Consider the following 26,550-nt stretch of genomic DNA (forward strand, 5'->3'; position numbering starts at 1 on the left):
TTCCTTGTAGGAATGAGATGCGCTGGTGGCGGACACGATGAAGAAAAGCATCTATTTATTAGATGGTTACATTATTTTTAGCCTGTGCTACACCTCCCCTCAAAATAAGACTAAACAGTCAGCAAACACACATATACAAATCCATGTATAAAATAAGTAGAGAATATGGTGAACATTCTTCAAAAGCCAACTCTAAAAATTAATTTAAGTAATGTTTCAGTTGACGTTAAAATACTAGAATCCCAGGATCAATTTATAAATGAGTCACTTGATTTTGCTATTAAGACCTGAAGTCTCTCTTTTGACATAGGTATTCTGAACTTAAAAATCCTTTTATCTGGTCTCTTCAGTGGATGTTGGCGAGCCCGTCTCTCAAGGAGGCAGAGTGGAATGTCTAAATTGCGGAGCTGGTCTAGGTATTTCTAGAAGGGTTAGGATTTACGTCTCCAGATGCCCGTCTGGGATATTATTGTTCATACTCTTTGCCTCAAAATTAATGGCTTACAGTATAATGACAGTGATAGAAAATACGGTAAGTGTTGAAAACTTAAAAACAATTGTGAATGAACAGCAAGGCACTGCAGGCTACTAACTGACATCAGGGTCTTAAACACTAGATTTATTTATTTAAAAAATTATTTTTATTGATTTCAGAGAGGAAGGCAGAAGGACAGAGAGATAGAAACATCAGTGATGAGGGAAAATCATTGATCGGCTGCCTCCTGCACACCCACTACTGGGGACCAAGCCCGCAATCCATGCATATACTCTGACCGGGAATCGAACCATGACCTCCTGGTTCCTGGGGCCCCGCTCAACCACTGAGCTATGCTGGTCAGGCTTAAACATTAGATTTAAAAGAAAGAAAGAAAATAGGGCCAAAGAGAAAGAGTAAGATTAGGGTGAGGAACTAGCCTCCATGGGCTGAGCCAGGGAGATCTGACCACATCTGGGCCACGTACCTCTGGACCTGACACCACTCTCGCTTTGCACGTTTGTGTTGGGACTCCTCTCCAGTTACCTTGGTTACTTTCCAAAAGTGAATGAGTCTGCAGCGGGGATTCTGGGCTGACCTTGCTGTTCTGTTTTTCAGGAAGGCGTGGTCACCGAGTCTGAGGTGCGGTGCGTCGTGCACTGTAGAAATCCCTCCAAGGATCTGGGACTGTGCTGCCCCACGTGTCCAGGTAGACTCCCGGGACGGGGAGGCTGCAGTTACTGCCGGAACCTCTGAGCGCTGTCCAGAATGCCTGCTGTTCCCCTCTCCCGACCGCACTGTTTCTCCCTTTACATCTGTGCACCTAATGGGTTTAGAGAGCAAACTTCTTTGCCTAGAAATGTCCGGTTGGCCTCCCTGGGAGCCCGGGATGAATGCAACGCGCTGTAGGTCTTGGCATGTGGCTGCTCGGGGCTCAGCGGCCTGCTTTCCACTCCACGGGCCGCAGGTAACGCTTATTTTGGAAAGAGAGGCTGTGGCTTTGCCTCGCTACCAGAAATGTCTTTACTGCTTCAGTTTGCAATCCCTTGGCCAGAGCTCGCCCGGGTGATGAGGTAACCAGATGTTTGCTAAAAACCGAGAGCTGGGGCCCCGAGGGAATTCAGCCTAGGCTTGTGCTGGCCTCCGCTGGCCGCCTGCTGCAGCAAGCTGGGCCCAGGTCTTTGCAGAGGCCCCTCAGCCCAGCTGACGGTGGGGGGCTCCTTCCTCTCAGTGGCTGGATGGCTTCCTCTCACCTCCGAGCAGGATTACCAAGGCCTCCTGCACCTTTGCTCGCCTAGGTCTGAGCCCGGGGATTGTGAGGTGAGAGATTTTTTCCTGAGCCCTTAAGCCCCTGGCCCATCCTCTTAGACAGATGTTCTGCATTTGGGGTTTTTCACAGGGTGTTTTCCTCATTGGAGGTGATATGCACAACTCCTCCTTGCTTTTGAGGTTAATCTCCAAAGAGCCTTCTGTTCTGCAAACCTTCCTGGGTCATGGCTATGGCCACACGGTGGGTCGCTCGGCAAAGATGAGGCTCCCTGCTCAGGCGCCGGCTGTGCCCCTCCATGCTGTCTGAAATATATCCAGACCCGAGTTCCTTCTGAGGTCTGGTCTTTTCTCATCTTCAAATGACATAAGGACAGGCCCCTCTCCACTACTTCTGACCTTCCTAAGTTCCCCGCACAGTTTTTTCTCATTTTTTAAAAGTATGTTTTTATTGATTTTCAGAGAGAGAGGAAGGGAGAGGGAGAGAAACATCAATGATGAAAGAAAATTATTGATCAGCTGCCTCCTGCATGCCCCCTATTGGACATCAAGCCTGCAACCCAGGCTTGTGCACTGTTGGGAATCGAACCATGACCTCCTGGTCCATAGATCGATGCTCAACCACTGAGCAACACCAGCCAGGCCCTGCACAGTCTTTACTGAGCCCATCTTCCTTTTCACAGTGGGACTGCTGTGGAGTATTATTGGATGAGCTTGCATGAAGACCAAAAACTGGTTGATAATTCTTTCCATAGTCACTTTTTTCTTCTGAGTGCACTAAATATGCTTTGTATCATCTTAGCCATGCTCATAAATGCCTAAAAGATCTTTATTAAGTTAGATCACTCGTTTTCAAGGCTGCACATTAACATCACCCAGGAAGTTTTAAAAAAATAAATCTTGATGTGTAGGCTGCATCACAGAGCAATTTCATCAAAATCTTTGAGGGTGGGACCCAGCCCTCCCAGGTAATTCCAAGCTTGAGATGGATAACAGAGCAGTTTTTTTTTTTTTTTAAATGCTGTATAGATTTTAAAATTGTCATAGCTCTTAAATATGAATTCAGTCATGTTGAGTAGACTGTTGTTTTATTGATACAGAATCCATTGAGCACATATAACATTCCTCTTCAGTCAGGAGATAGTCATATTTTTTGGCTGCCGTTGAAAGTGTGAGTGTACAAACATCAGAGTGACAAAGTGACTTTATTTCAGCAATTGAAGTTATCATATTTGAGCAACTGCTGCTTCCATTTTGTTTTTGGTTGAGTTCCCCGAAGGAAAGGGTGAACTCCATGACTGTACATACCACACTATTGAATGCACTTGACACACCAGTGAGGTACTGCCCGAAGTTCATAGAGAAAGGAATGAGACCCAATGGGAATAAGACCTGTGAGTGAGAAGAGGCCAAAGGTGGAGTTAGGGTCTGGTTTCCTCTTTCATGGCCACCATATTGTACTACATCCCACCTCCCACACACCATGATAACTGTTCTGTTTGGTTTCAGATGCCCTGGGAGGCAAATCTTTAAGTTAGCATGCCAGTGGCACACACCAGGCCCTGACAGCTGGGCAAGCTCTGTGCTCTCCACTATGGGGTCAAGAATCAACTGTTGCTAACTTTAAAGATTTGCTCAGTGGTTGAGCATCAGTCTATGAACCAGGAGGTCATGGTTCGATTCCCAGTCGGGGCACATACCTGAGCTGTGGGCTCAATCCCCAGTAGGGAGTGGGCAGGAGGCAACAGATCAGTGATTCTCTCTCATCATTGACATTTCTATCTCTTTCCCTCTCCCTGCCTCTCTCTGAAAAATCAATAAAAACATAAAAAAAAAAGAATCAACTTTGTTCCTTCTCCCCCACCCCTTTCTTAATTTCAAAGGCCAACCTTCGGGATGCAAATCAGAGGCCACATCCAGAATGTGTCACCCTTTGTCTTGGGAGGGTGGTCTCAGCTAAGTCTAGACAGGGACCCTCAAGGGAAGCTGTGGGACATTCTCCTTCATTAACTCAGGACTGGCATCTGTCATTGATCATGGGATGGTTTTTCCACATAATGACAAACATGCACAGTCTGTGGTCAGCTTCTTCCTGAGACACACTTCAGGGTATTCTTGGTTGTCTGCTCCTTCCTTTCCTCCCGACCCTTTGTTCAAAGATGGCGAGTTGTGATGGGAACAGTTTGCATGAATTTTCATTTAAAATTCCCTATTGAAGTTGTCAGACGTGGATTGTTGTGGTTAATCATCTGGAAATCTGTCTGACAGAATCCGTGGTGCAAACATATGAAAGAATGGAAGACCCTTTGTTGGCAGCGTCCTTTGTAAAGAGATGACCGGGTACCTGCCTTGATGAGCCAGGCTGAGCTACAGCCACTGGGAGGGCCATGGGTTCACCAGGTCTTCCCTAATCAATGGGAACAGCAAGGAGGTGGGGGAAGGCTGGGCGTGGGCATCAACAAGCAGTTTCACTCAGTTATTCAGCGTCAGGCTCAGTAGTGTTTGTCTCCACGGCTTTCAGTGAACAAAGGGCTCTATATCCAGCTTTAAAGTGAACAGGTCCAGCAGCCACATCAGGTGGATGAGGGTCATACTTGTTTCTTCTTGGAAGGTACCAGCTGCTTCAAGGCTTTGGTGGGTTCTGTTGATGAGTTCAGTTGGCGGGCCTTGAACACTCACTCCCAGGAGCATGAGGCTGTCTTTTGCAAGAGCCCCCTTTGCTGAGTGTTGGCCGGCAGACTGCTGCCTCCAGCACCGTCTGTTATGTGGAGAGTGACCTCAGCTATTCTGGCAAAGTGCCTCCTGAGCACGGACCTGAGGGATAGCTGACAGTCCCCCATGGCCTGGGTGATAGGAGATTACTGGCCAGCTATGCTCTAGGTCATTTGTGAGATTTGTTACAAATATAACAGTGTCCTGAGCATCTTTCTGAATGGGAGACACCTCCTGGGCTTCTGGTCCTATTTTTATCCAGACTTGGTGGGGGAACACAACCCCTTTAACAGGACAAAGGGTGGGACTGAAAACCTGTGGGTACCTCCTGCCCTACCTTTGTGTCTTCTTGTCTTGGTGCCTGGTTATTTGTACGGTGTGGCCAGTGGGTCAGAACTGAGTTTAAATCCCAGCTCTGCCACTGGCCAGCTGGGTGAGTCACTTCTTCTCTCGGAGCCACGTCTTCCCCATTTATGGGGACAGTGACAAAAGTCCCTACTCGGTAGCTCACTGGTGAAGATGGAGTAAAATCATGGGTATGGAGGGCCTGGTAGAGGCTGGGCAATTCCTGCTACTCACCAAGTGGCAGCTCTTTGGGTCATTTGCTATTTAGCTCATTATTGGTTTCTCTCACTGGGACTTCTTCTGTTTGTCGCCTCTGGTGTTGGTTCCCCTGGCCGTGGTCAGTGAGGTCATGGTGAGTTCCACAGGCTCTGCAGGGCTCACCACTGTGCACTGGTCCCCCTCAGGCTGACCTGGGCCCAATCTCTGATGTGCTTTCAAGCATCTTGAGATTTTTGGGCCCATGTCAATCTTTTGTACTCTTTTGGTCTTTTTTTCCCTCCCTCCCTCCCTCCCTCCCTCCCTCCCTCCCTCCCTCCCTCCCTCCCTCCTTCCCTTCCTTCCTTCCTTCCTTCCTGTCTTTCTTTTTTCTTACTATGAAGCGATATTGTCCTCTGGTTAAAGAGGATGCTCTTCGAGGTGGAGATGGATGAGCAATGGATAGAAAAATAGGGTCAAATTGAACAAAGGCTGCTGCCCTCATTCGAAACTCTCCTTTGCTTTCCAGGCTGTGTGTTTGAGGGTGTGCAGTACCAAGAAGGAGAGGACTTTCAGCCGGAAGGAGACAAGTGCACCAAGTGTTCCTGCATTGTAAGTACTGCCCTGGGTGGTCCGAGGATGTTCCTTCTGGTTAATTGCAGCTGGGACTCACCACGATCAGCCCTGACTCTCCTTACAGTCTCTCCTTCTCTCCCTCCTGCTATGGAACCCGGGGGAAAGCTCATCTCTCTATGGCAGGTGTATTGCTAGATCTTGGCACTGTTAGCATTCGGGGATGGGTAGGTCTTTGTCGTGGCAGCTGTTCTGTGCAATTGTAGGATGTTTAGCAGCATCCACTTTCGCCTTCAGTTTTGACAACCAAAAATGTCTGCAGATACTGCCACCTGTTCCCTGAGAACAAGGTCACTCCTGATTGAGAATCACTGGTCTAAGGAATGAGGGGAAGAGGCTGATTTTCCTCCACTTGCATCTTCTTTGGGGAGACACGGATTCTCTGCTCTTTGGGCAAAGAAGCTTCTTGCTGAAGCAGCTATTGAGTTTTTTAGTCAAATGGGAAGCAGATGGGGTCAGCTCGCCTCAATGTATTCTGTGTGGTGGAGAACCTGGTCCAAAGATGGTCAGTTGTGTTGGGGGAATAAACAGGAGGAAGTGGCCCCTAAGCTGTGGGTTTGGGGTGGAGTAGGGATTGGTGAGGCAAAGCCACAGACCTGCCTCTCCAAGCATTGCTGACTTGTAACTCATGTACCAAGATATCTTCAGAGTGCTTAGGAATGAAAAAGGGAACTTGGCTGATGTGATGATGCTGAGGGGATCTTTGTTTTTTAATTTCTTTATTGATTAAGGTATTACAGATGTGTCCTTATCCCCCCATGATCCCCCAACCCTCCCACTCATGCCCTTACCCCCCTATTGTCTGTGTCTATTGATTAGGCTTTTATGCGTGCATACAAGTCCTTTGGTTGATCTCTCCCCATTACCCCCACCCTCCCCTACCTTCCCTCTGAGGTTTGATGGAGGAGATCTTTTTTATTTATGTATTTTAAATTTGGAGTAAAATCATTGGTGATGATGGTGGTCCCAGGGATGATGGGAACCTAGTCTTAACAAGCCATTCAAAGTTATTTACACCATATATTTTTAAAGCTTTTAATCTTTTGTCATAAAGAACATACAGTGTGCATCTCAGAATATTAAAAATAATGGGGAACTCTAGCATCGTAATTTCACCAAAGTAGAATCATATGTGGATCATCGTAAATCACAGCATTTGTCATTTCTCTACACGTCTTTCCTAAAATCTTTCCCCTTCCTACAGCACATACAACTTAGAGAGTCCTGAGTGAAGTAAGCATGCCCCAGGGGAGGGTGTTTTTGTAAGGGGGAGGGAGAGGAAAGAAGGAAGGGGGAGGGAGACTGGGAAGGAGAGGATATATGTGTATATGTTTGTAATATGAGGTATATAATGCACATCATATTGTAATATATAAAAACAAAGATAATTGACTAATGAAAATGAACATGATTTTGCATATTCAGATTCCACTTCCATGTGGATAAATAGCTTTGTTTTTATATAGATAATTTCTATTTGCTATTAAATATTGCTTATTTTTTTCCTATTGGCAGCTGTAAAGTTTGCTGATAATTTTGTGTGTGTATCCCATTCTTTTGGGTAGATTGAGGAAAAACAAGGAACCTCTTAAGTAGGAAATTTTAAATCTGCACCTAAACAAACCATCTTTCCCGGGAAGGTATGCCAAGGCTGAGCAGATGAGCCTCCTTGAGGAGGTGGGGGTGGGATTTAGGACGTGGAAAGAGGATGGAAGATCCTGTAGATTTACCAATAACAGCCATGCGAAGTAATTCAGTGTTGGGGAGCGGAAGTGAGTTTGGAGGTCATATGTGCAGGGTCACAAACTCAAATGCACTCAAGGCATTCGGAGTCCATGTGTTTCTAAACACAACACACCTGAGGGCCAAGCTCAGGGCCCTGGAAGTCCTGCTTTCAATTTTGGTTGAAGAAATAAAAGTTCAATGATGTTGGTTGCCCAAGCTTTCCTGTTCAGTGAGTTCTCTGCAGACCTATATTCGATATCATTTTCTGTACCCCTATATCTGATTGCCCATGTTCTTATAGTCCTAATCCTATATTCTTTCTAGTTCCCTTTTGCTATCCTCAGCGCTTTGGAGCCACTAATGGCTCTGATGTCCGTCTTTCCACTGATAGGACGAGTGGCAGAGAGGGCGGAGCCGTGCTTGGGGATAGGACACTTGTGAGTAAGCTTAGGTATGAGAGGGCCATCAGAGCAGTTTTTATTTTTGAGAATACAAAAATTTTTTTGCGGCTTCTTTTTTTTCTTTTTTAAATATATTTTATTGATTTTTTACAGAGAGGAAGGGAGAGAGGTAGCGAGTTAGAAACATCGATCAGCTGCCTCCTGCACACTCCCCACTGGGGATGTGCCCGCAACCAAGGTACATGCCCTTGACCAGAATTGAACCTGGGACCCTTCAGTCAGCAGGCCAACGCTCTATCCACTGAGCCAAACTGGTCAGGGCTTGTGTGGTTTTTTTTTTTATTATTATTCATCCTCACTCAAGAATATATTTTCCTAGATATTTGAGGGTGAGGGATGTGGAGAGACAGAGAGAAACATCAATGTGAGAGAGATCAATTGGTTGCCTCCCACACATGCTCTGACCAGGGCTGGGGATCAAGCCTGCAACTGAGGTACATGCCTTTGTGACACAGCATGCTAAAACCAGGACTGTCTTCTCTTCTAAACTGTGACATTCTTGCCCTTTAAAGCCACCAGCCCCTTCTTGCTGGGGAAGAATAGCTATTGTTAGATAGATATCCCCATCTCATTAGATTGCTCTCTGCCTCAGACCACCGCCTCTGAAGTTGTGCACCTGTGAGGAATCCTTCATAAATATTACCCGTCTCTGATAAATGAATCTCCAACCCTTCCAGTTGTGCCCCCCCCCCCCCAACTCTCCAGTAAGTACTGTATATGTCAGCTGGCTTGTGTTTCATATCCAACCACCTTAGTTACACTCTTCAAATTTGGGAAGCTCTGTCTACCCATGGTTTTGTGATGTGGTGACGGAGGCGGACGACTGGAGAGACACCCATCTCATTGAGATGGCTTCTTCAGATAGTGAAACACATGCCTGACCCATGATTTTACATCCTGACTCGGGTCGGGACGTCTATATGGTGGGCGTTCCAGACAGCTGAGCGCATGCTGACGTTTGAAGATAACTGGAGAGGATTTCACAATTTCACTCTGACCCGTTCCAGAAGCAGAGCGCCTGACATTTTTAGGGGTGAATATCATCATGACTCATGTGAAGAATCCTTTCCTATTGCTTGTGAAACCGTATCACCCCCATCTACTCAGATACGTAAGAGAGCCAAGAGAATCCCTTCTCCAGAGTCCCAGTACTCACCAGGGGGTGCAGACCTGAGCCCCTCTGGCTGTTCCTCAGAGTTGTCTGAGTCATTTAGTGTGTCTTCCTCATGGCCTGTGTTCAGTCTGAATAAGTCCTATATTTATTTTATTTTTAATATGTTTTTATTGATTTCAGAGAGGAAGGGAGAGGGAAGGAGGGAGGGAGGGAGAAAGAGAGAAACATCAATGATGCGAGAGAATCATTTATGGCTGCCTCCTGCACACCCTACACTGGGGGTCAAGCCCACAACCTGGGCATGCACTCTGACTGGAAATCCAACCATGACCTGGTTCATAGGTCAACACTCAATCACTGAGCAACACTGGCTGGGCTCTGTATTAATTTTAAAAGGGAAAGAAGTTGACTCTCTCCTAAGGCAGAAGGAAAGCATATAGTTTATACCAAGCACTGGTTAAAGCACACATCTGCGTCTCTTTTGCTTAATCTTGAGCTTTTATTACCTGCCTCATGGAACAGCGCACAGCTCTGCATGCCTTTGTCAGGCAATTCGCAAGGAACAGGGTGGCGGCAGTGGGCGCAGGCCTTTCTGTGAAATCCCGTGTCTCCCAGGCCTCTGAGGCCGAAGACCAACGTGCCACTGAGAGATGGCTGCGCTCTCTTTCCGAGAGAACGATTGTAAGAAGCCTCGGGGCTCTTGGAAACTGCTGGCTGAAGGGAAGGAAGCCCACGGAGCTGTCGGACGCTCTTAAAAGAGTGGCAAGTCCTCAGTCTGTAAAAGCAGCCAAATTAACCGGCCAAGATCAATTACTTCTGCTGACAAAGGCGTATTAAGTTCCGAGGATTTTTACTAATAAACATGGGTTGTTAATGGGCTGTCTGTGATGAAGGAGCCGTGCTTTATTGGCTCTTGGAGGCCCTGAAGTCCATAAACACCTTTGCTCTCACTTACACTTCGGAGATTGCAAAGGGCTGTCTCCCGGGAAAATGAACTCGGAGGATGGTTGTTTGGCGAGAACAAAGGAAATGGAGATCTTCGTGGTTCCCACCCCTCTTAGACCCAGGCCCCTGACCTCTGCCAAGTTCTTTCGTTCTCTCTGCTCTGGCCTCTGGGCAGAACCTCGGGTCCTCACTGCACACGGTGTGGACCAGACCCGCAGCCTTGGCCTCATCCCAGAGTTTCTTAGAAACGCAGAACCTTCGGTCCCTCCCCAGGCCCGCTGAGTTGAAATGCAGTTTCACAAGCTTCTCGGAGGATTCATTTGCCGAATAGAGTTTGAGGAGCCCTGGTCTAACATTGCATGGCCTTGACCTGGGCTGCTTTTTCTTCCTTCTGTCCTTTCGCATCTATCGTGCCCCGTACCTAGTTAACATCCACCCATCTGCCTGTAGAAGCCCACACCTTCCTTCTGACGACCAGACCAAAGAAGTCCTGTTGCCGAACCCTTCAGAGCAACCATACTTTACTTTCCAGATATTGAAAATGATCGCTAATATTGTTGTGATTGATCATTTTAGTATTTCACTTCACTGGGGTACAAGGCTGACTGCGTACCTTCAGTGCGTGGTCCATAAAGGGCATTCATAAGCATCGCTCAATTTTCCTGTATCCCCCACTGCCTCTCTCGCACTCTGCAGCTTTATTTCCCCGGCACTGTTAGCCCTCACCAATTCAGCAGGGAACAGGGAGATGCGCATCGCAGTTGATGGCGCTCAGAGAGGAAGACGGATTTATAACCCGCTGCTGGAGCACTTATTATAAATTGCATGGAATGTGGATGACTTCCGTGGAGATCTCTGGCTTGAAAAGTGTTCTCTCAGCCTCAGAAATTGCCACTGTGCATGGCAGCAAGACGCAGTGGCAGGAAGCGCCCACTGATGATCTGGGCCACGCTCAGACTTGACCTTGAACTCAAGCAAAGGGGGGAACCTCCAATCTCTCCCTGTAACATTGTCTGGCTTCAGGGTGTGCTTTGCTGTAATAGGAAGCACTGGGCATTCCCAGCAGCTCCGTGGTCACAAGAAGCCATGGCCATGCGCCATGCAGGTGCCGTATTCCCAGCCACACTGCTGTTCCTCTGGCAAGACTGGGACCCGCAGCGCGGAACCCTCTCGTGGCCTCCGTCTTACTTGTAACGTGCAATTCAGCGCGTTTCCACTACAGGCTGTCTCTTTGTCTTTTCTGTCTAGAGGGAGGAATTGGCTACATCTGGGCAATAAATTGGAGAATTGAGCAACTATTGAGTTGAATTAGATCAATGTGGGCCCCAGACCCTCCGAGTTGTTTGCAAAACTATGCTGAAATATTGGTGGCGTTGCTGCAGCGTTCCATTTGGCATCGTGGATGTACCATCACTCTGAGGACAAGGTGGTCTTGGTTTGGAATAGTCAATAGGGAGTGGGGGTAGGCTAGGCTTTTCTTTAAGAGCTGGATAGCATTTAACAATTAGGAGGGGCCTCCAACTTGCTTAGGAACTGGCTGGTGCCCTTGGTGTTTTATGTTAGATGGATCTGTGCAGTTGTGATCCATCTGTCAGCTGAGGCTTCTATTGGAAGGTCTGCTGCAGTGCCATTCTCTTTAGATTGAATCCAACTATTGTGCGGGAAGCGGGGTGTTGGACTGTTGCTTCTTGACAGTACCATCCAGATGACCTGCTTAGAAGACAAAGTTGGGTTTATTGCTTATTGTTGATCATTACCTTGTCAGAGCCTTAAAATAGTGTCTTAGAAGGAAAAGTCTCCGAAATCAATAGGGGTCCTAATTTTATTTGATGTTGAAAAGATTGGGAATGATTTATATTTTTTGAATTCTATTTCAGCCCCGCCTCATATGTTTTCAGGCCAAATCCAGAATTTTAATCCCCATACATGTCTTTACTTTTTGTGTTTTCTAAGGTTCTTTATATAATTTATAGTTGAATCACCCTGTAAAGTTATTTTTCTACTCAGGAGCCACCATCCTAAAAATGAGTCAATAGGGAAAATAGTTAGAAAGAAAACTTCTCATATGGCATTTGAGCATTTAGAGGAAAACACACAGTTTGGAAACAAATCAGCAAGTGAATTAATTACAGAGACATTACTAATAACAATAGCTATTTTACTGAGTGTATACCCCATGCCAGACACTTTAATGTTCATTTTCAAAATTGTTCTGCAGCAAAGGAGGTATTAGCCCCATTTTTTTGATGAAGAAGCTGAGGTTCTGATTAGTTTAGTAGCTTGCCTCAGGGCAAAGAGCTACTAAGAGCTGAAATCCGGAACTGCCTGATTAAAAAGCCACATGTCATTTCTCTTCCATTCTCCATCCCTCCCCACCAACCAATGCAATTCTGGGGTATTATGTATGAGTGTTTGTAGGCATTTGAAAGTGGGAAATGCCAGTTGGATCTATGGAGTGAAGAGCAACCAGACGTTGTGAAGGAGAAATAATGGTGACGTGACATGAGCATCTGCAAAGAACCCCAGTTTTGGTGCAAGAGATATTAACACACGAAGATGTGAATTATTCTTCCACTCTCTGAAGTTCACAAGTCTAAGCAAGTTTAAACTCATACCAGATTTCAGCCTTGGGCGCTCAGCCGAGTGTCTGTCACCGTGATGCCAGAGGGGGTGAAGAAGGCATATCTGTTACCCTCAATCAGCTGGAGAATGGAAACACCGCATCTCCAAGCCAAGAAGCTGTGAATACACACAGAAAATGTGATCGTTGCTGGGACAGAGCCATTCTTGTTGTCTGTACTTCCAAAGATGGATAGGAATACATGTTTATCTGATGGGACCCATCTATTCCTTCTAATGAAATTGAAGCATCAATTTTGGAAAGCCTTCCTTGGAGATTATATAGCTAGACATGCGTCTCAGTGGTTCTGTGAATTAACTGCATCCTCCTGGTAGGTTGAAGGGGGCAATTGTGTGATTGCTTTTGAACAGTTGCTTTCTCCTGTTTCTCTAAGAAGCAGATGCATTTACAAGTTTGAGCGAAGTGTGGAATAGACATTGCGAGTTGGTAGAAGCATGAGCTCAATCAATGAAATCTTATCCCATTGTATCCTTGTGAAAATCATTCCTTTTATTTTTTCCCCTCTTCCTTTATCCTCTTAAAGGCCTGCCACATGATGAGCCCCTTTCAAATCCTGAAAATCCCAGGAAAGATACCAATTTTACTAAATGCTGAAGAGGTTTCCAACTCTTTATGCATTCCTCTTTCCATCTTTCCATCCATCACTTATAAAAAGTGGTCATTTATTAATGTAAGAATGATAGAATGTCTCCTGTGCATTAGACACTAGACGTTAGGCACCGAGTGCCCACAGATGAAGGGATTTCACTTTTTCTCTACAGACATTTACAGTGCATTGGCTTAGATATATTTCTTAAAAATAACCCCCAAATCAAGTCATTCTGCAACAGTGCTGTGTTTGCTATGTATAAGGTAATAAATATATGTGCCAACATAAGATATATGGTAATTATAAGAAGTCCAGATATATTGAAAAACAGAAATAATTATACAACTCAAAGTTAATTACTGATGATATAATTTGATATATTTTCTTCCAACCGTTTTTTCTTTATATTTACATGTAGTTATATAACTAGATAGGATCACATTTTGTATGTAGTTTTGCATCCTGGTTATTTTCATTTAATATTATATTGTGAGCACATCTCCATTTCATTAAAAAGTCATTGTAAAATAATTTTTAGTAGTTACATAGTATTCTATCAGTACAGTACGTCCTTGGGTTACGTCGGAGATCCGTTCCTATGGCGATGTAACATGATTTTCGCCGTAAGTCGGAACCCCCCTGCATAAGCACCTATGGCACTCATGTGGAGCACATACACAGCAGTAATGAAGTGAAACAGTAAAACAATTTTAAAAGAAAGAACAATTCCTGACCTTTACTTGTGGTAAATACAGCAAATAATAAAAAACATAAAGCACATATGTACATACATTGAAATGACAGAACTTTTTTTTTTTTTATAAATAAATGGGAGATGGTGACGTAACCACGAAATGACCTATGTCAAGTCTGACATAACCCGAGGACTGCCTGTATACTGTAATTAAAAAATAAATTTATTGGGGTGACATTGGTTAATAGGATCATATAGGCTAGAATTTATTTAGTAATTTTTCTGGTATTAAAATTAATACTGTTTTCAGTTTAAGCTATTATGAATGATGCAACAAACATCTTTGAAAATTAATCTTTGCTTGTTTCTCTGAGTATTTCCTTCCAGTGGTCGGCAAACTGCGGCTCGACAAACCGCAGCTCGTGAGCCACATGCGGCTCTTTGGCCCCTTGAGTGTGGCTCTTCCACAAAATACTGACTTCTGCGCATGGGCCACGAAGTTTCAATTGCACTGTATGTGTGCGCCCGTACGTGGTATTTTGTGGACGAGCCACACTCTAGGGGCCAAAAAGCTGCATGTGGCTCGCGAGCCGCGGTTTGCCAACCACGGCCTTAGGCTAAACTCATAGGATAATTAGTGAGTTAAGGATACAAACATTTTGAAGGAGTGTGTGTGTGTGTGTGTGTGTGTGTGTGTGTGTATTGCTATAATACTTCATATAGGTACATACATGTACATACGTGTATATTTTCCTGTCTCAAAACTATTTCCATTTGAGAATCTTGTTTTCACTGGTGTTTGGCTTCTGAAACTGAATGTTTTTCATACATTTATTAGTCAATTGTGCTTCTGTAAATTGTGTGTTTTTATTCCTCATTTTCTATTGAGCTGTTCAAGTTTCATTGAAGTCAATGTGTGCACTATGGATATGAATCTTCTGGTATTTCTGTAAAGATATGTTTTTAAGAACTCTGAAAAAACTCTGTGTGCGCACTTTGACCTTAGTGTGTGTTGCATGTTGGATAATGGCAGAGTTTGCCAAAATCCCGTGTCTTCTTCCAGACTTTTCTTAAATCTAGATCCAAATATATTAACAAGGAGAAAAGTGAGTCAACATTGTCAGCTCCCAAGTTTAATTATAATTAGTCCAAGACTTTTCTTTATTCACGCTCCTCTCTCTCCATCTCTGACTCCCTCATTTTAAGATCGTGACCTTTAAGATAGTGACCCTGCTCCCATACTGAAATGACGCTATTCTTTGAGTTCCTACAATGTCTCTTCCCTCCCCATGGCTCTGCAGCCTCCCGCCTCTCTCTGTCTTGGCCCAGCCTTCTCTTTCTCTCCTGACTCAGAGTGAGGAGTGTTTGAGCTGCTTTCCAGGCCTGATCATATATTTGGGCTCTTCCTCCCATCCCTTCCTGCCTCTTGGTCTTCTTTGTTTTAGATTTTAACTCAAAAAAATACTGATTATCTGCCTCCTAGATGCCCCCTATTGGGGGCTGAGCCTGCAACCCAGGCATGTGCTCTGACCAGGAATGGAACCGTGTCCTCCTGGTTCATAGGTCAATGCTCAATCAATGAGCCACACTGGCTGGGCATAGATTTTAACTTTCTTGAGGACAGGCCCAGTGTACCTCACACCTTTGAGTACAGTGTCTTGCATGTCATAAACAGAAAATATTGGACTAAATGCCTGGCCTTAACCCTTTTTGATTTGAGTATTTATGTTCTTGAAAATGAGTTATTTTCTAGAATAACTCTAGAAAGAAAGATCTAGAACTTTCTTTCTTCTTACTTACCTCTTTGTTTCAATCTATTCACTGTTTTTCAGTGAACATGGTGACATGAAGGATTTATGGTAAATCTGTAGAGAAAGAGAATTCAATCTAAAGCATTAAAAGAACCACCTGTTGAGGAAGCTTCAGAGTAGCTGTGTGAAGAGGATGGGGTAGGGCTGGGTGAGCTCTGGCTCCTCACAGATAGGATCGCAAGTATAAGAATGCATCTTCCTGTATGTGAGAGGAAGAGAAAGGAAACAGGTATTAATGAAAGGAAAAAGAAATACTCTATTTTGTCAGTGAAATCGAATAAAATACAGTGATACAGTACTGTAGAGTATTTCTTTTTTTCTTTATTATTATCCTGACTTTTTTCTGGTTTTTATTATGTTATTTATTTTTTTAATATATTTTTCAAATAGAGTTGACATTCAGCATTATTCTGTGTTGTTTTAGGTGTGCAGCATCATGGTTAGATGAGACCTTACCTGTTTTTTAAATGGGAGCTTATGGGTCTGCTCCTCTCTTGGGTGCCTTGTTTCTGCTTCATGGTGACACCTACCTCCCCACCCACACCTCCACCCCTTTCCCTTCCCCTCCCACTTCCATTTTCCTTTCCTGATAATTTCCGGTCCCCCCCTAAGCTGTCCCTCTTGGATTCTCATCAGGAATCTCCCATGATAGCCTGTGTTAATAAAGCAGCATCATTCGTTTTCATTGCTATCCTGGTCTCTCCTTGAATAGCCATCCCAGAGTGCTGTATACACTAGATGTTCAGGAAATATTTTTTGGATGAATCGATTACACAGTTGGGCACTTTTTAAATGTCATTCAAATGTTCGATTTAGAGGGTGGCAGCGTTTTTGTGGTCCCATGAATGGCTTCAATTATCATTTCCTTTGAGTGGAATTTTAAATGGTACCACTTGTCAGCATAAGCAGCGATGTGTTCGGTTCTCCCAAAGATTGGGGGGTACTGAACCGCAAACACAGGAGAAAATTATTTCCCCTGTGTGCGTCCAACACGGTCTTCTAAAGTCCATCTCTGAGTCATCAGCGTGAATCATCCCCCGTAAGCCCACCAAAGCCCTCTACCTGGGTTGAGAAGAGCCAGCTTGAAAAATTGAGCAGCCGTTAGTGTTTAGAAGGGGGACAGGCCTCCAGGATCTGGGCGAAGCTTCTGTGTAAGGAGACCGTGAAATGTATAAATTACCTGGAGTTATATCCCGTGTCAGTTGCCTCAGTCATATAATACCTCGCACTACTGTTTCCCTCCAGTGCCTTTCTGTTCTCGATGAGACACATAACAGAATCAGACAACGCAGTCCCAGTTAAAAGTATCATGTTCCAAATGTCCTATGCAAGGACTTTTCAAACCTCTGACTATGGCTGGAGTTAAACAACAGGAAAACAGATACATTCCTAATGAATAAGAGGACATTCCCTTCAGTGAGGGGCAGAGGTACCTGTTTCATTTTTGGTCAGATTAAATAGAAATTTGTAATGTAGTCAAACATCAATAAAAATAGTTATACATTACACAGGAATATCCCTTGTTCCTACTCTAAGAACTAAAATTCGATAATAGAAAAATTACTTTCTAATTTCGAAATGAGAATGGAAATTTACGCTCGCCGCTTCAACATGGATACATATCTTAACGTTGTCATCCTCTAATGGGACAACACAAGCTTCCATGTACTTCCCCGTGTTTGTTGCAGGGCTGTGTTGACCGTAGGGCTCTTCCCTCACCAATCTGAGCTGGGGACTGTGATTGGTAGATGACAGGACTGACTGTTCCTGACATCGGTGGGAAATGAGTGTCTTTTCAGTTTCAAGTTCAAGAAAAGGCGAAGTGGGGACTCTTGAGACTTTCTGGTTTTGTTATTAGGTTTTCAGCATCCACAAAATTCATAAACAATGGACACAGCTGTCTTTAATAACACAGCCTGCCGGCGGAGAGAGCCGAGCACACGCCAGGGAACATCAGGCTGCAAAAGGCTTCTCCAACACAGAGATTTTCATATGCTGAAGCAAGATTGCATTTTTAACCAAACTGGATGTTTACCCGAAATGTCTATCAGTAAGTAAAATCATTTGGCTAAGCGCTAGGAGAGGTGGAATGACCTTTTGGTATTTTTAAAAGCCTTCCATTTATTACTGTATGGTTCTGAATGGGTTCAGGCATGAAGATGTATCCCTCAGGAGGCTTTGCTGTGGGCAAAGGATCTCAGCATTGGTTAGACCTGTGCTGTCCAATGTGGTAGCCGCCAGCCACACGTGCTGCTGTATTCGCAACATGGCTAGTCTGAAAGAAGGCTGTTTGTGTGAAATACACAGCAGAAGTTACATCCACGGCAAGTATGAAAAGAAGAAAAAATGGGGAGCCATTTCCTGGCAAAAAAAATAAATAAAAAATAGCCAGGGACCTTCTGTTTTCTTCCTCTAGCTAGAACATACCCAATATTAAGGCAAACAGGACCTACAAAGCCGTTCCATACGCAGAGGGTCTTATGCAAAACGAAAAGGAGAAGGTCCTTTGCTTCCTGCTGTAGAAACAAAATAGAAGATTTTAGAGAAACCACTGCCACTGCCATCTTTTTCTTTATTAAATAAAAGAAGTCCCAGCCGGTTGTGAGGATTTCGTGCGTGGGGTGATGAATACAAACCCCCTGGCCTAGTAGCCAGCACTTAGTAGGTGCCTTCTCTTCTCTGCGGGACCAAATACGCTTCAGTGACAGTCCTTTCGATGGGGACCTGTTTCAGTTCAGGGCCTTTATGTCTATATCGAACCTCAGTATTTAAAGGCAGGGTTTTCTGATGGGTTATTCTGCGGAGAAACCTACCGGACAGCTGCTTGGTGTCCGATTGCTGCCCTTCACCCAGAAGGCTGCGCGGGGAAGCTGCCTCTTTGCCCGCAGATGCCGGCGCCTCGCTCTTTGCTCGGAGGGAGATTGGATTTTGAAGTCGGTCATTCTGTCTCTTCCCTTAAGGAGCTGCTGCACTTTCTTAGGATTTCATGATGGGGAGGCCTGAGCACCATCCGGTCACACTCTAACCTGCCCTGTGCAGTGGGAACATAAGGGAGTCACACATGCCATTTTAGATTTTCTAGTAGTCACATGGAAAGAAGAAAGAGACAGGTGAAATGAATTTTGATAATACACTACATTTAATCCTTTGTATTAGAATATTATTTCAATCTATAGCATTATATAAATGGGACATTTTACATTCTTTTTACTTTTTTCGTATTTGCTGTGTATTTAGCTTCCCGTGTGTATTTCCCATGAACATTACTTCTTTTAGACTAGCCATGTTTCAAGTACAATAGCTCCATGGCTCCTGGCTGCCATGTTGGACAGCTCAGGTCTAGCCAATGCTGAAAGGTAAGAAAGGACCAGGTCTCACACCCACACTCAACAGGACTTCCCTCCTCCTAGCTCCGTCACGTGCCAACTCGATGTTCTATTTGTGATCTGCCTGGTTGATACGTGCCAAGTGCCAAGAAATCAGCATGGGCATTGTAACCAGCTAGAGTGGTCCTTTCTAAGGGTTTGCCTCCCTCTTCTCTGAGTCCTCCAAGGGCGCCCCCTCTTTTTCAGCCAAAGCTCTACCCCCAACCTTATTTTCTAAGATTCCCCCATCACATAAGCCTTTCCAGACACAATGGACTCCTTGCAATTCCTCCAACGTTCCAGGCACACTCTTACCTCAGGGTTTTGTATTTCTAGAGCCAACCCCGTGTCTGGAACATTCTTCCCTAGATGCCTAGGTCTGGCTCCTTCATCTCCTTCCAGGCTTGGCCTGAGTGTCACCTTCTCAATGATGTCTTTCCTCATCAAGTGTTGTCTAAAATGGTGACCCTGCTTTGCTACCAAAGTCCCTCTGACAGCTGCTACTCCTTATTAAATCCACCTTGGTAATTTTATTATCATCTGAAATACTTTTTCCCCCCTCTGTCCTCCCCGCCCCCCATCCTACCTCCCTGAGAATACAAGCACCATTAAGACAGGAACATGGCTTTGCTCATTGCTCTGTTCCGCTACCTAAAATGGAGCCTAGCATATAGTAGGCTCTCAACAAAGATATGCTGGATGAATGAATGAACAATACCAAGCAATACTAGGAATGCAGAATTTTAATCATAGTATTTATCAACAATTGATTAATACTTGTGCAAGTCCTAACTACCACCCTGCCCCAGATAAATGGAGTTGCCTTGCTTCACTTGGAAAACACAATTGCATTGTCGGTGACTTAGCTTTGCTTTGGTTTAGGGCTCCCTCATGGACCCCTGTGTTGTTCAGGTCAGCGAGACCCCAATGGGAGTCTGGTCAACGCCTTCCAGTAGGCACTGTGCACTCTCAAATGGGGACTTGTTGGACTGTCAGAGCAGATTCACATTCATGCATTCCTGAAGGCTTTCTTTCTTTGCAAGTAGATCCTTAGGAATTCTCAAAAGTTAGCAACTCTCAAGTTGACTATTTAATAGAGGCAGGTTGGATTATCTCCTGTCTTTACAAATCCACAAACCCTACAAACAGACCTCTCCCGTTCAAGCTTAGCAGAGTCCTTGAGAACGTTGAGAGCATGTGCACAGGGTCAAGGCTGAATGGGAAGAGGGGGTGTTGTTGTTGGCCGGATACGTGGGGAGCAGTGCTAACCATGGGGTCGTGCAGCCAAACAGTGTGATGTGATCCTCCGGCTGCCGAGGGCCTGGCAGACACCAGAGTCTGGCGCAGTGGCTGCCTCGCTCTGCGGAGGAAAGGCCAGTCTAATTTAGGAGCCAAATATCTTTCTGTTCTCTTACTCATTTTTTTTTTCTTCAAGAAGGCATCGTTTCGAAGGCCTCAGCAGGAGGAAGTGTCCTGTGTCGGGGTCTCTCTCAGATGAGAAGACAAATATCCTGTCTAGTGGCTGCTCCTCTCCTGACCTTCCCACAGTCCTCACTGAACAAGCCAAATGCTTTTCAAGGACTGATGTTAAGCTATGTGTAGAGTTGGGGCCTGGGGTGATGAAGAGACATGGGGACAGGGAACCCATTTTATTCTCCAGTCTCTCTTTGAAACCTCCCTTCTGTTTCCTTCTTCTGAAGACCTCTTTGGTTTCTCCCACCTCCTCAGAACTTCAAAGGTGACCATGGTTGAAAGTAAGTTGGAGAACTTTGCCAACCCTCTAGAAGGGGGTGTAATATCCAGAGCTTCATGGTTAAGATCTGCAAGTTTTTCACTTGTCTGGCACAAATTGGCTGATGACGGTGTTCCTTTTTTTCTGGTTGTGATTTCTGTAACAAACCCATAAATCCCATAATATTCATATGCTGAGTGCCCAGGAGGGAGAAGCGAAGGTGGGAAGGAGGGTTGGGGACACCTTGAGCTTTAGAAGCTGTGTGACTCTAATATACCAAGTCTCAAGTGCCCTTATGACTTTGACACATGTTAGTGTGGGAGGTGAAACCATTTACCCATTCTTCCCCTCTTCTCCCAGGGTCAGCAGGTTAAACAATTACTTTCAGCTGCAAATGCTTTTGTATAGTCATCCTTCCTCACACATTTTGTAAACCACATGCTTCTTCAAGCATGCCATGTCTTCTCATCTCCGTGACTCAGGACAGTGGTATTTTATGTCTGCAGTCTTTTCCTTCTGTTCCTCTTCTAGACACCTTTGAAAAGGAGCTTAGATGTTGTCTCTTGTGAAGCCTTGCCTGGCCACCCAGATTACTTCCTCCTTTCTCTACATGCGCTTTGTACATGGTTGACGATTACATCTATCACATTGTTGTGTATATTTGTTTGTGTTTTCTGCATTTTAGGAATACTCATGTATGTCATGGTATTAGGAAGGATAGCCTCCATTTTTTTCATTGAGAAAATTCAACAGAAAAAACCTTTGTGGTCAACTTAGATAAATATATTTGGGGGGTTTAGATGGGCTAGTCAAAAGCATACTTTTTAATTTTTAACTTATTAATTTAGTTATACATACATATTTAACACCACTTGTTATATGAAATGCTATTTAAAGAACATAACTGTTCTATTATCATATCCCATAAAACAGGTTTATTCAAACCGATTACATGCATCCTCATCATGGACCTTTGATGTTGGTAGGGCTACTCTTTGAGTCACACCTTGGTTTTCTAGAGTAAATCATCTTCATCTCCATTTACGGTTTCTGGGATCCAGTATTTATGAAGTCCATGCACTATGTTGTCAAAAGTACCCACTGTTAGGACATTAGAGATACTGGTTTGTTTCACTCATCTCTAGGGTTATATTCATGTGTTGAGTTTCACCATGCAACTACATGCTGTACCACTTTTTAGTATTTTGTCTAGAATAATATTCTATGCTTATTAAATGTGAACTTTTGCTCCAGGAATAATCACCTTATCTTTGTTAAATTTCTTTTTTTTTTTACTGATTCCACTCGGTGACCTTTTAGTTAGTATTGATTAGCATACATTCGGGCTAATGGGTCTTACTTAAATAGTAATTTAGAAAATGCCTTCTTTTTTTTTTTTTTTTTTTTTTTTTTTTTCTTTTTTTTTTTTTTTTTTTTTTTTTTTTTTAATATTTTTTATTGATTAAGATATTACATATGTGTACCCTCTACCCCCCCTCTCCCCGCTCGCCCCCTCACCCCCCCGTTGTCCGTGTCCATTGGTTAGGCCTATATGCTTGCATATAAGTCCTTTGGTTGATCTTTCCCCCTTGCCCCCACCCTCCCCTACCTTCCCTCCAAGGCCCGATAGTCCAATCAATGCCTCTCCGTCTCTGGATCAGTCCTTGTTCAGCAGTTTATGTTGTTCATTATATTCCACAAATAAGTGAGATCTTGTGGTATTTATCCGCTCTCCAGTTCCATCCATGCTGTGGCAAATGGTAAGAGTTCCTTTTTCTTCTTCCTCTTCTTAAAGAATACCTTTCAGCTTTTCATATAATGCTGGTTTGGTGGTGATGAACTCCTTTAGCTTATTCTTATCCGTGAAGCTCTTTATCTGACCTTCCATTCTGAATGATAGCTTTGCTGGATAAAGTAATCTTGGTTGCAGGTTCTTGCTATTCATCTCTTTGAATATTTCTTGCCACTCTCTTCTGGCCTGCATGGTTTCTGTTGAGAAATCAGCTGACAGTCGGATGGGTACTCCCTTGTAGGTAACTGACTGTCTTTCTCTTGCTGCTTTTAAGATTCTCTCTTTGTCTTTTGCTCTTGGCATTTTAATTATGATGTGTCTTGGTGTGGTCCTCTTTGGATTCCTTTTGTTTGGGGTTCTCTGCGCTTCCTGGACTTGTAAGTCCATTTCTTTCACCAGGTGGGGGAAGTTTTCTGTCATTATTTCTTCAAAAAGGTTTTCAATATCTTGCCCTCTCTCTCCTTCTGGTACCCCTATAATTCTGATGTTGGTACGCTTGAAGTTGTCCCAGAGGTTCCTTACACTATCTTCATATTTTTTGAATCTCTTTTCTTTTTTCTTTTTCGATTGGGTATTTTTTGTTTCTTTGCATTTCAAATCTTTGACTTGATTCTTGGGATCCTCTTGTCTGCTGTTGGAGCTCTGTAAAGTATTCTTTATTTCAGTCAGTGTATGCATAATTTCTAATTGGTCCTTTTTCATGACCTCCATGGTCTCACCATACTCCTTGAGGGATTCATTAAATTTATCGGCGGTTTCCATAAAATTCTTGAAAAACCTTATAAACGTGGCCTTGAACTCTATATCCAGTCGTCTGGCCTCCTCCGTTTCTGCCAATTGTGACCTGTTTCTTTGTCTCCGCATTTTGGCTGCTTCCCTGTGTTGATAGAGTGGCCTGCGCGCCAGGTGTCCTGTAGGGCCCAGTGGCTCAGCCTCCCCAGTTACCCGAGGTGGACACTCTTGGTGCACTCTTGGTGCCTCGCTTGTTGTAGGATCACTGGGAGGAATTGACCTCCAGGCCAATTGGCTGTGGGAAGCAGCTGTGTCTGAAGTGGGAGAATGGTCCCCCTCTGACCACTGGGTACAGTGGCTCCTGGATCTAAGGAGGTGCTAATTCAGCCCCTGCCTGAGGCCACACAGCAGGAACTACGAAGAGGCTCAGCTGTGAAGCAATGCAAGCCGCTGCGGGGCCTTGGGCCTTCTCTTGGAAGTTCCGGGTCTGGCTGGCCCGGCTGCAGTTAGGTAATTATCAGGTTGCAAAGTTCTGGGGCATTCACATGCAAAAGCCTCTGCCGCAGCCCGGGTGGGGCGGGGTCTCAGGGAGGCAAAAGGCCGGAGAAAGAAGCTATGGCTGATTCTCCGCGCCCAGAGTCGCGCGTCTCAGTGTCCCGGTAACAGCTGCAAGCACCTCTGAGGGAAAGCGGCCCCCCAAGTTCGCCCGCTGCTGCCTGAGAGAGCAGCCTCTGCCCGTATGAGTCCTAAGTCCCCAGAGACTTCCCAGAACCGGAGTTCAGAGCAGTCGGGAGCTTGTGATTCAAAAAGACAGCCGCGTCCTCAGGTGCCACCCCCTTTCCGCGCGCGCGAGCCGCCGCGTACCTCTGCACTCAGCCTCCGCAGCTCCTCTGGCTCTCAGCGTGCTTTTCTTTTCTTCTAGTTGTAGAAATTACACTCAGCCAGCCTTCCTGTTGTTTTGGACGATGTTTGCTCCGTCCTTTGGGCTAATTTTCAATTGTTGTGGGAGGCGACTATTTCCCGGTGTTTATCTATGCCGCCATCTTAGTTTCTCGAAAATGCCTTCTTAATAAGAGAGATTTGTGAATGTTTCAGTTTAAGAAGAATCCCTTTTTTCTGAAGTATAATTTTGAGTAAAAAACAATCTCTTCAACTTATAGTGAGAATCTGTGGTGTTGTGTTTTTGTGTGTGTGTGTGTGTGTGTGTGTGTGTGTGTGTGTATATGTGTGTTTTTGAGAACATGATTTTTTGGGGGTCTTATGTTTCTTTTTATCTAGGTACTGATTCTAGTAAGGTTACCTGTTAGAAAATAAAGAGGTTAATTTAACCATTGTTAACATATCTGTCTTAGATCATGGGAAGATGGTAAAACCAGAGCTTTTTTTTTTTTTTCCTGAGAATTGACCAAATGTAGCTTTGAAGTCATGTACGCCATTGACTTCTTGTTTGGTTATCATGTAAGCTACTTAAACTCAAAGAATCTCAGTCTTCTCTATAAAAAAGTTGAGAATATGTACTTTGCAAGACTGTTATGAAGTTTAGAAATTATACTACACATATGCACATATACAGGCATACATATATATAGTGCATCCATATAGATTCTGGTATCTGGAGTATAGTTCATGGGTCAGTAGCAGCAGCAGCAACACCTGGAATCTTGTTGCTTCTCAGACTTGAACATGCACATGCATCACCTAAGGCTCTTGTTAAAATGCAGGTTCTGACTCAGCGGGTCTAGGTTTCTGATGAGCTCCCAGGCACATTGAAGCTCTTGGTCCAGTGACCACCTTCGAGTAGCAGGGACCAGGAATGATGCTATACCTTTAAAAACATTTTTTAAATCTTTATTGTTGAGATTATTACATATGTCTCCCTTTTTCCCCCCCATAGCTCCCCTCCACCTGGTTCGCACCCCATCCCAGGCCCTTACCAACCTATTGTCTATGTCCATAGGTACTGCATACATGCAGGTAAGATCTTTGTCTAATCTATCCCCACCCCCCACCCCCTTATATCTGAGAATCATCAGTCTGTTCCATTTCCATGCCTCTGATTCTATTCCATTCACCAATTTATTCTGTTCATCAGATTTTTTATTCATTTGATTTTTAGATTCACTTGATAGATATGTAAAAATTTATTAGAAATTTGTTTGGCCGTCTTGGAAGGAATCACTGAAAGGAAATAAAAAGCATGCGTTGCTTATGCAGAGTTTCACAATGCACTGAGCTCACTCACGCTCATACCACTCTGTATGGAAGACGAGTTAAAACTTCCATTAAAGGAAAACCTTATAAACCAGAATATAAATAAGGGCTTTGCTGCTTCCAGTTGGTCAGGGCAAGAAAAGCAAGTTTACACTGTACTTGGAGTTTCACTGGAAAAGGACAACATGCGCACGCCAGGGATCCGGGCCCTGCTTTTAGAAACGACGGCTCCTTCGCTGGGGTTTTTCGTTGCTGGAGATATGAAAAATGAAAGCCAAGTCCGAACTGCAGGCCAGGACTCAGCGTTTGGGGTTGAAAGCCAGCGATATTTTCCCTGTGAAATCTCTTTGGAAAAGCTTTCAGATCTGAGTCAGCGAGGGTAAACCCATTTTCCGAACTCTTGTTTCTGGAAGCATTTAATTGAAAGGAAAAACCCCAAAAATGCAACCAGAGTTGAATGTCATGCGGCAGTGGGGAGCGCCTCGAAATAGCAACAATGGGGATAAACGAAGCCAAATGAAATCTGCAAATTATTAGGATGAAATTGGGAAGGGGCGTAGAAACTTAATAAGAGGGAAGGAAGGGAAATCAGTTTTCCAATACAAACTCTGTACTGAGATGATGTACAAAGGAAGACTGGGAACAGGAAACGTCTGTAAGTTAAAAAGACCGACGAGGCTGAGCCTTCAGAGGAGACTGGCTGCTGCTGCTTGCAGTTTGATTTCCTCTGAGAGATGTTAGCTTCAAAATCTCATTTCCATGGTAGTCCTCAATGCAGCCCCTTAGACTTTCTCACAAAATATCAAAGAATGTACTCCCGAGACGCTGAATGCTGAGATAGGCGGAACCCTGATGCTGGCATCTGGAAGGAACTGGCGCTGATCATAGGCAAATAGGTCTCAGTGAGGACAGTGACTTCATGTTCAGCTTGCGACCGTTTAATTTTTTGTTGTTTAAATGCAGAGGACGTTCTGTAAGACTCGTTTTCCATACGACCTGATACGCCACACATACAGGAAAATAGACACATCCCTTTGTCATCCCTTCTGTAGGGTGTTCTCACGCAGGGGGGAAGGAATCACCTTCTCAAACTCTGGAGCAAAACAAAAATC

At 44.4% G+C, this 26,550-nt stretch overlaps 1 protein-coding gene across 2 annotated transcripts in view; it reads left to right on the forward strand.

Annotated features, from left to right (window-relative positions):
* BMPER (BMP binding endothelial regulator) overlaps positions 1 to 26,550 on the forward strand; it is a 205,420-nt gene that overhangs the window by 52,509 nt on the left and 126,361 nt on the right. For both annotated transcript variants that reach the window (XM_081102095.1, XM_081102096.1), the window contains exons 5-6: positions 1,094 to 1,184; positions 5,523 to 5,605. In XM_081102095.1, the coding sequence (XP_080958221.1) occupies positions 1,094 to 1,184; positions 5,523 to 5,605 (174 nt within the window). The remainder of the gene's footprint in view (positions 1 to 1,093; positions 1,185 to 5,522; positions 5,606 to 26,550) is intronic.

The sequence above is a fragment of the Myotis nattereri genome, assembly GCF_964212035.1.
Source record: "Myotis nattereri genome assembly, chromosome: 11".
NCBI lineage: Eukaryota > Metazoa > Chordata > Mammalia > Chiroptera > Vespertilionidae > Myotis > Myotis nattereri.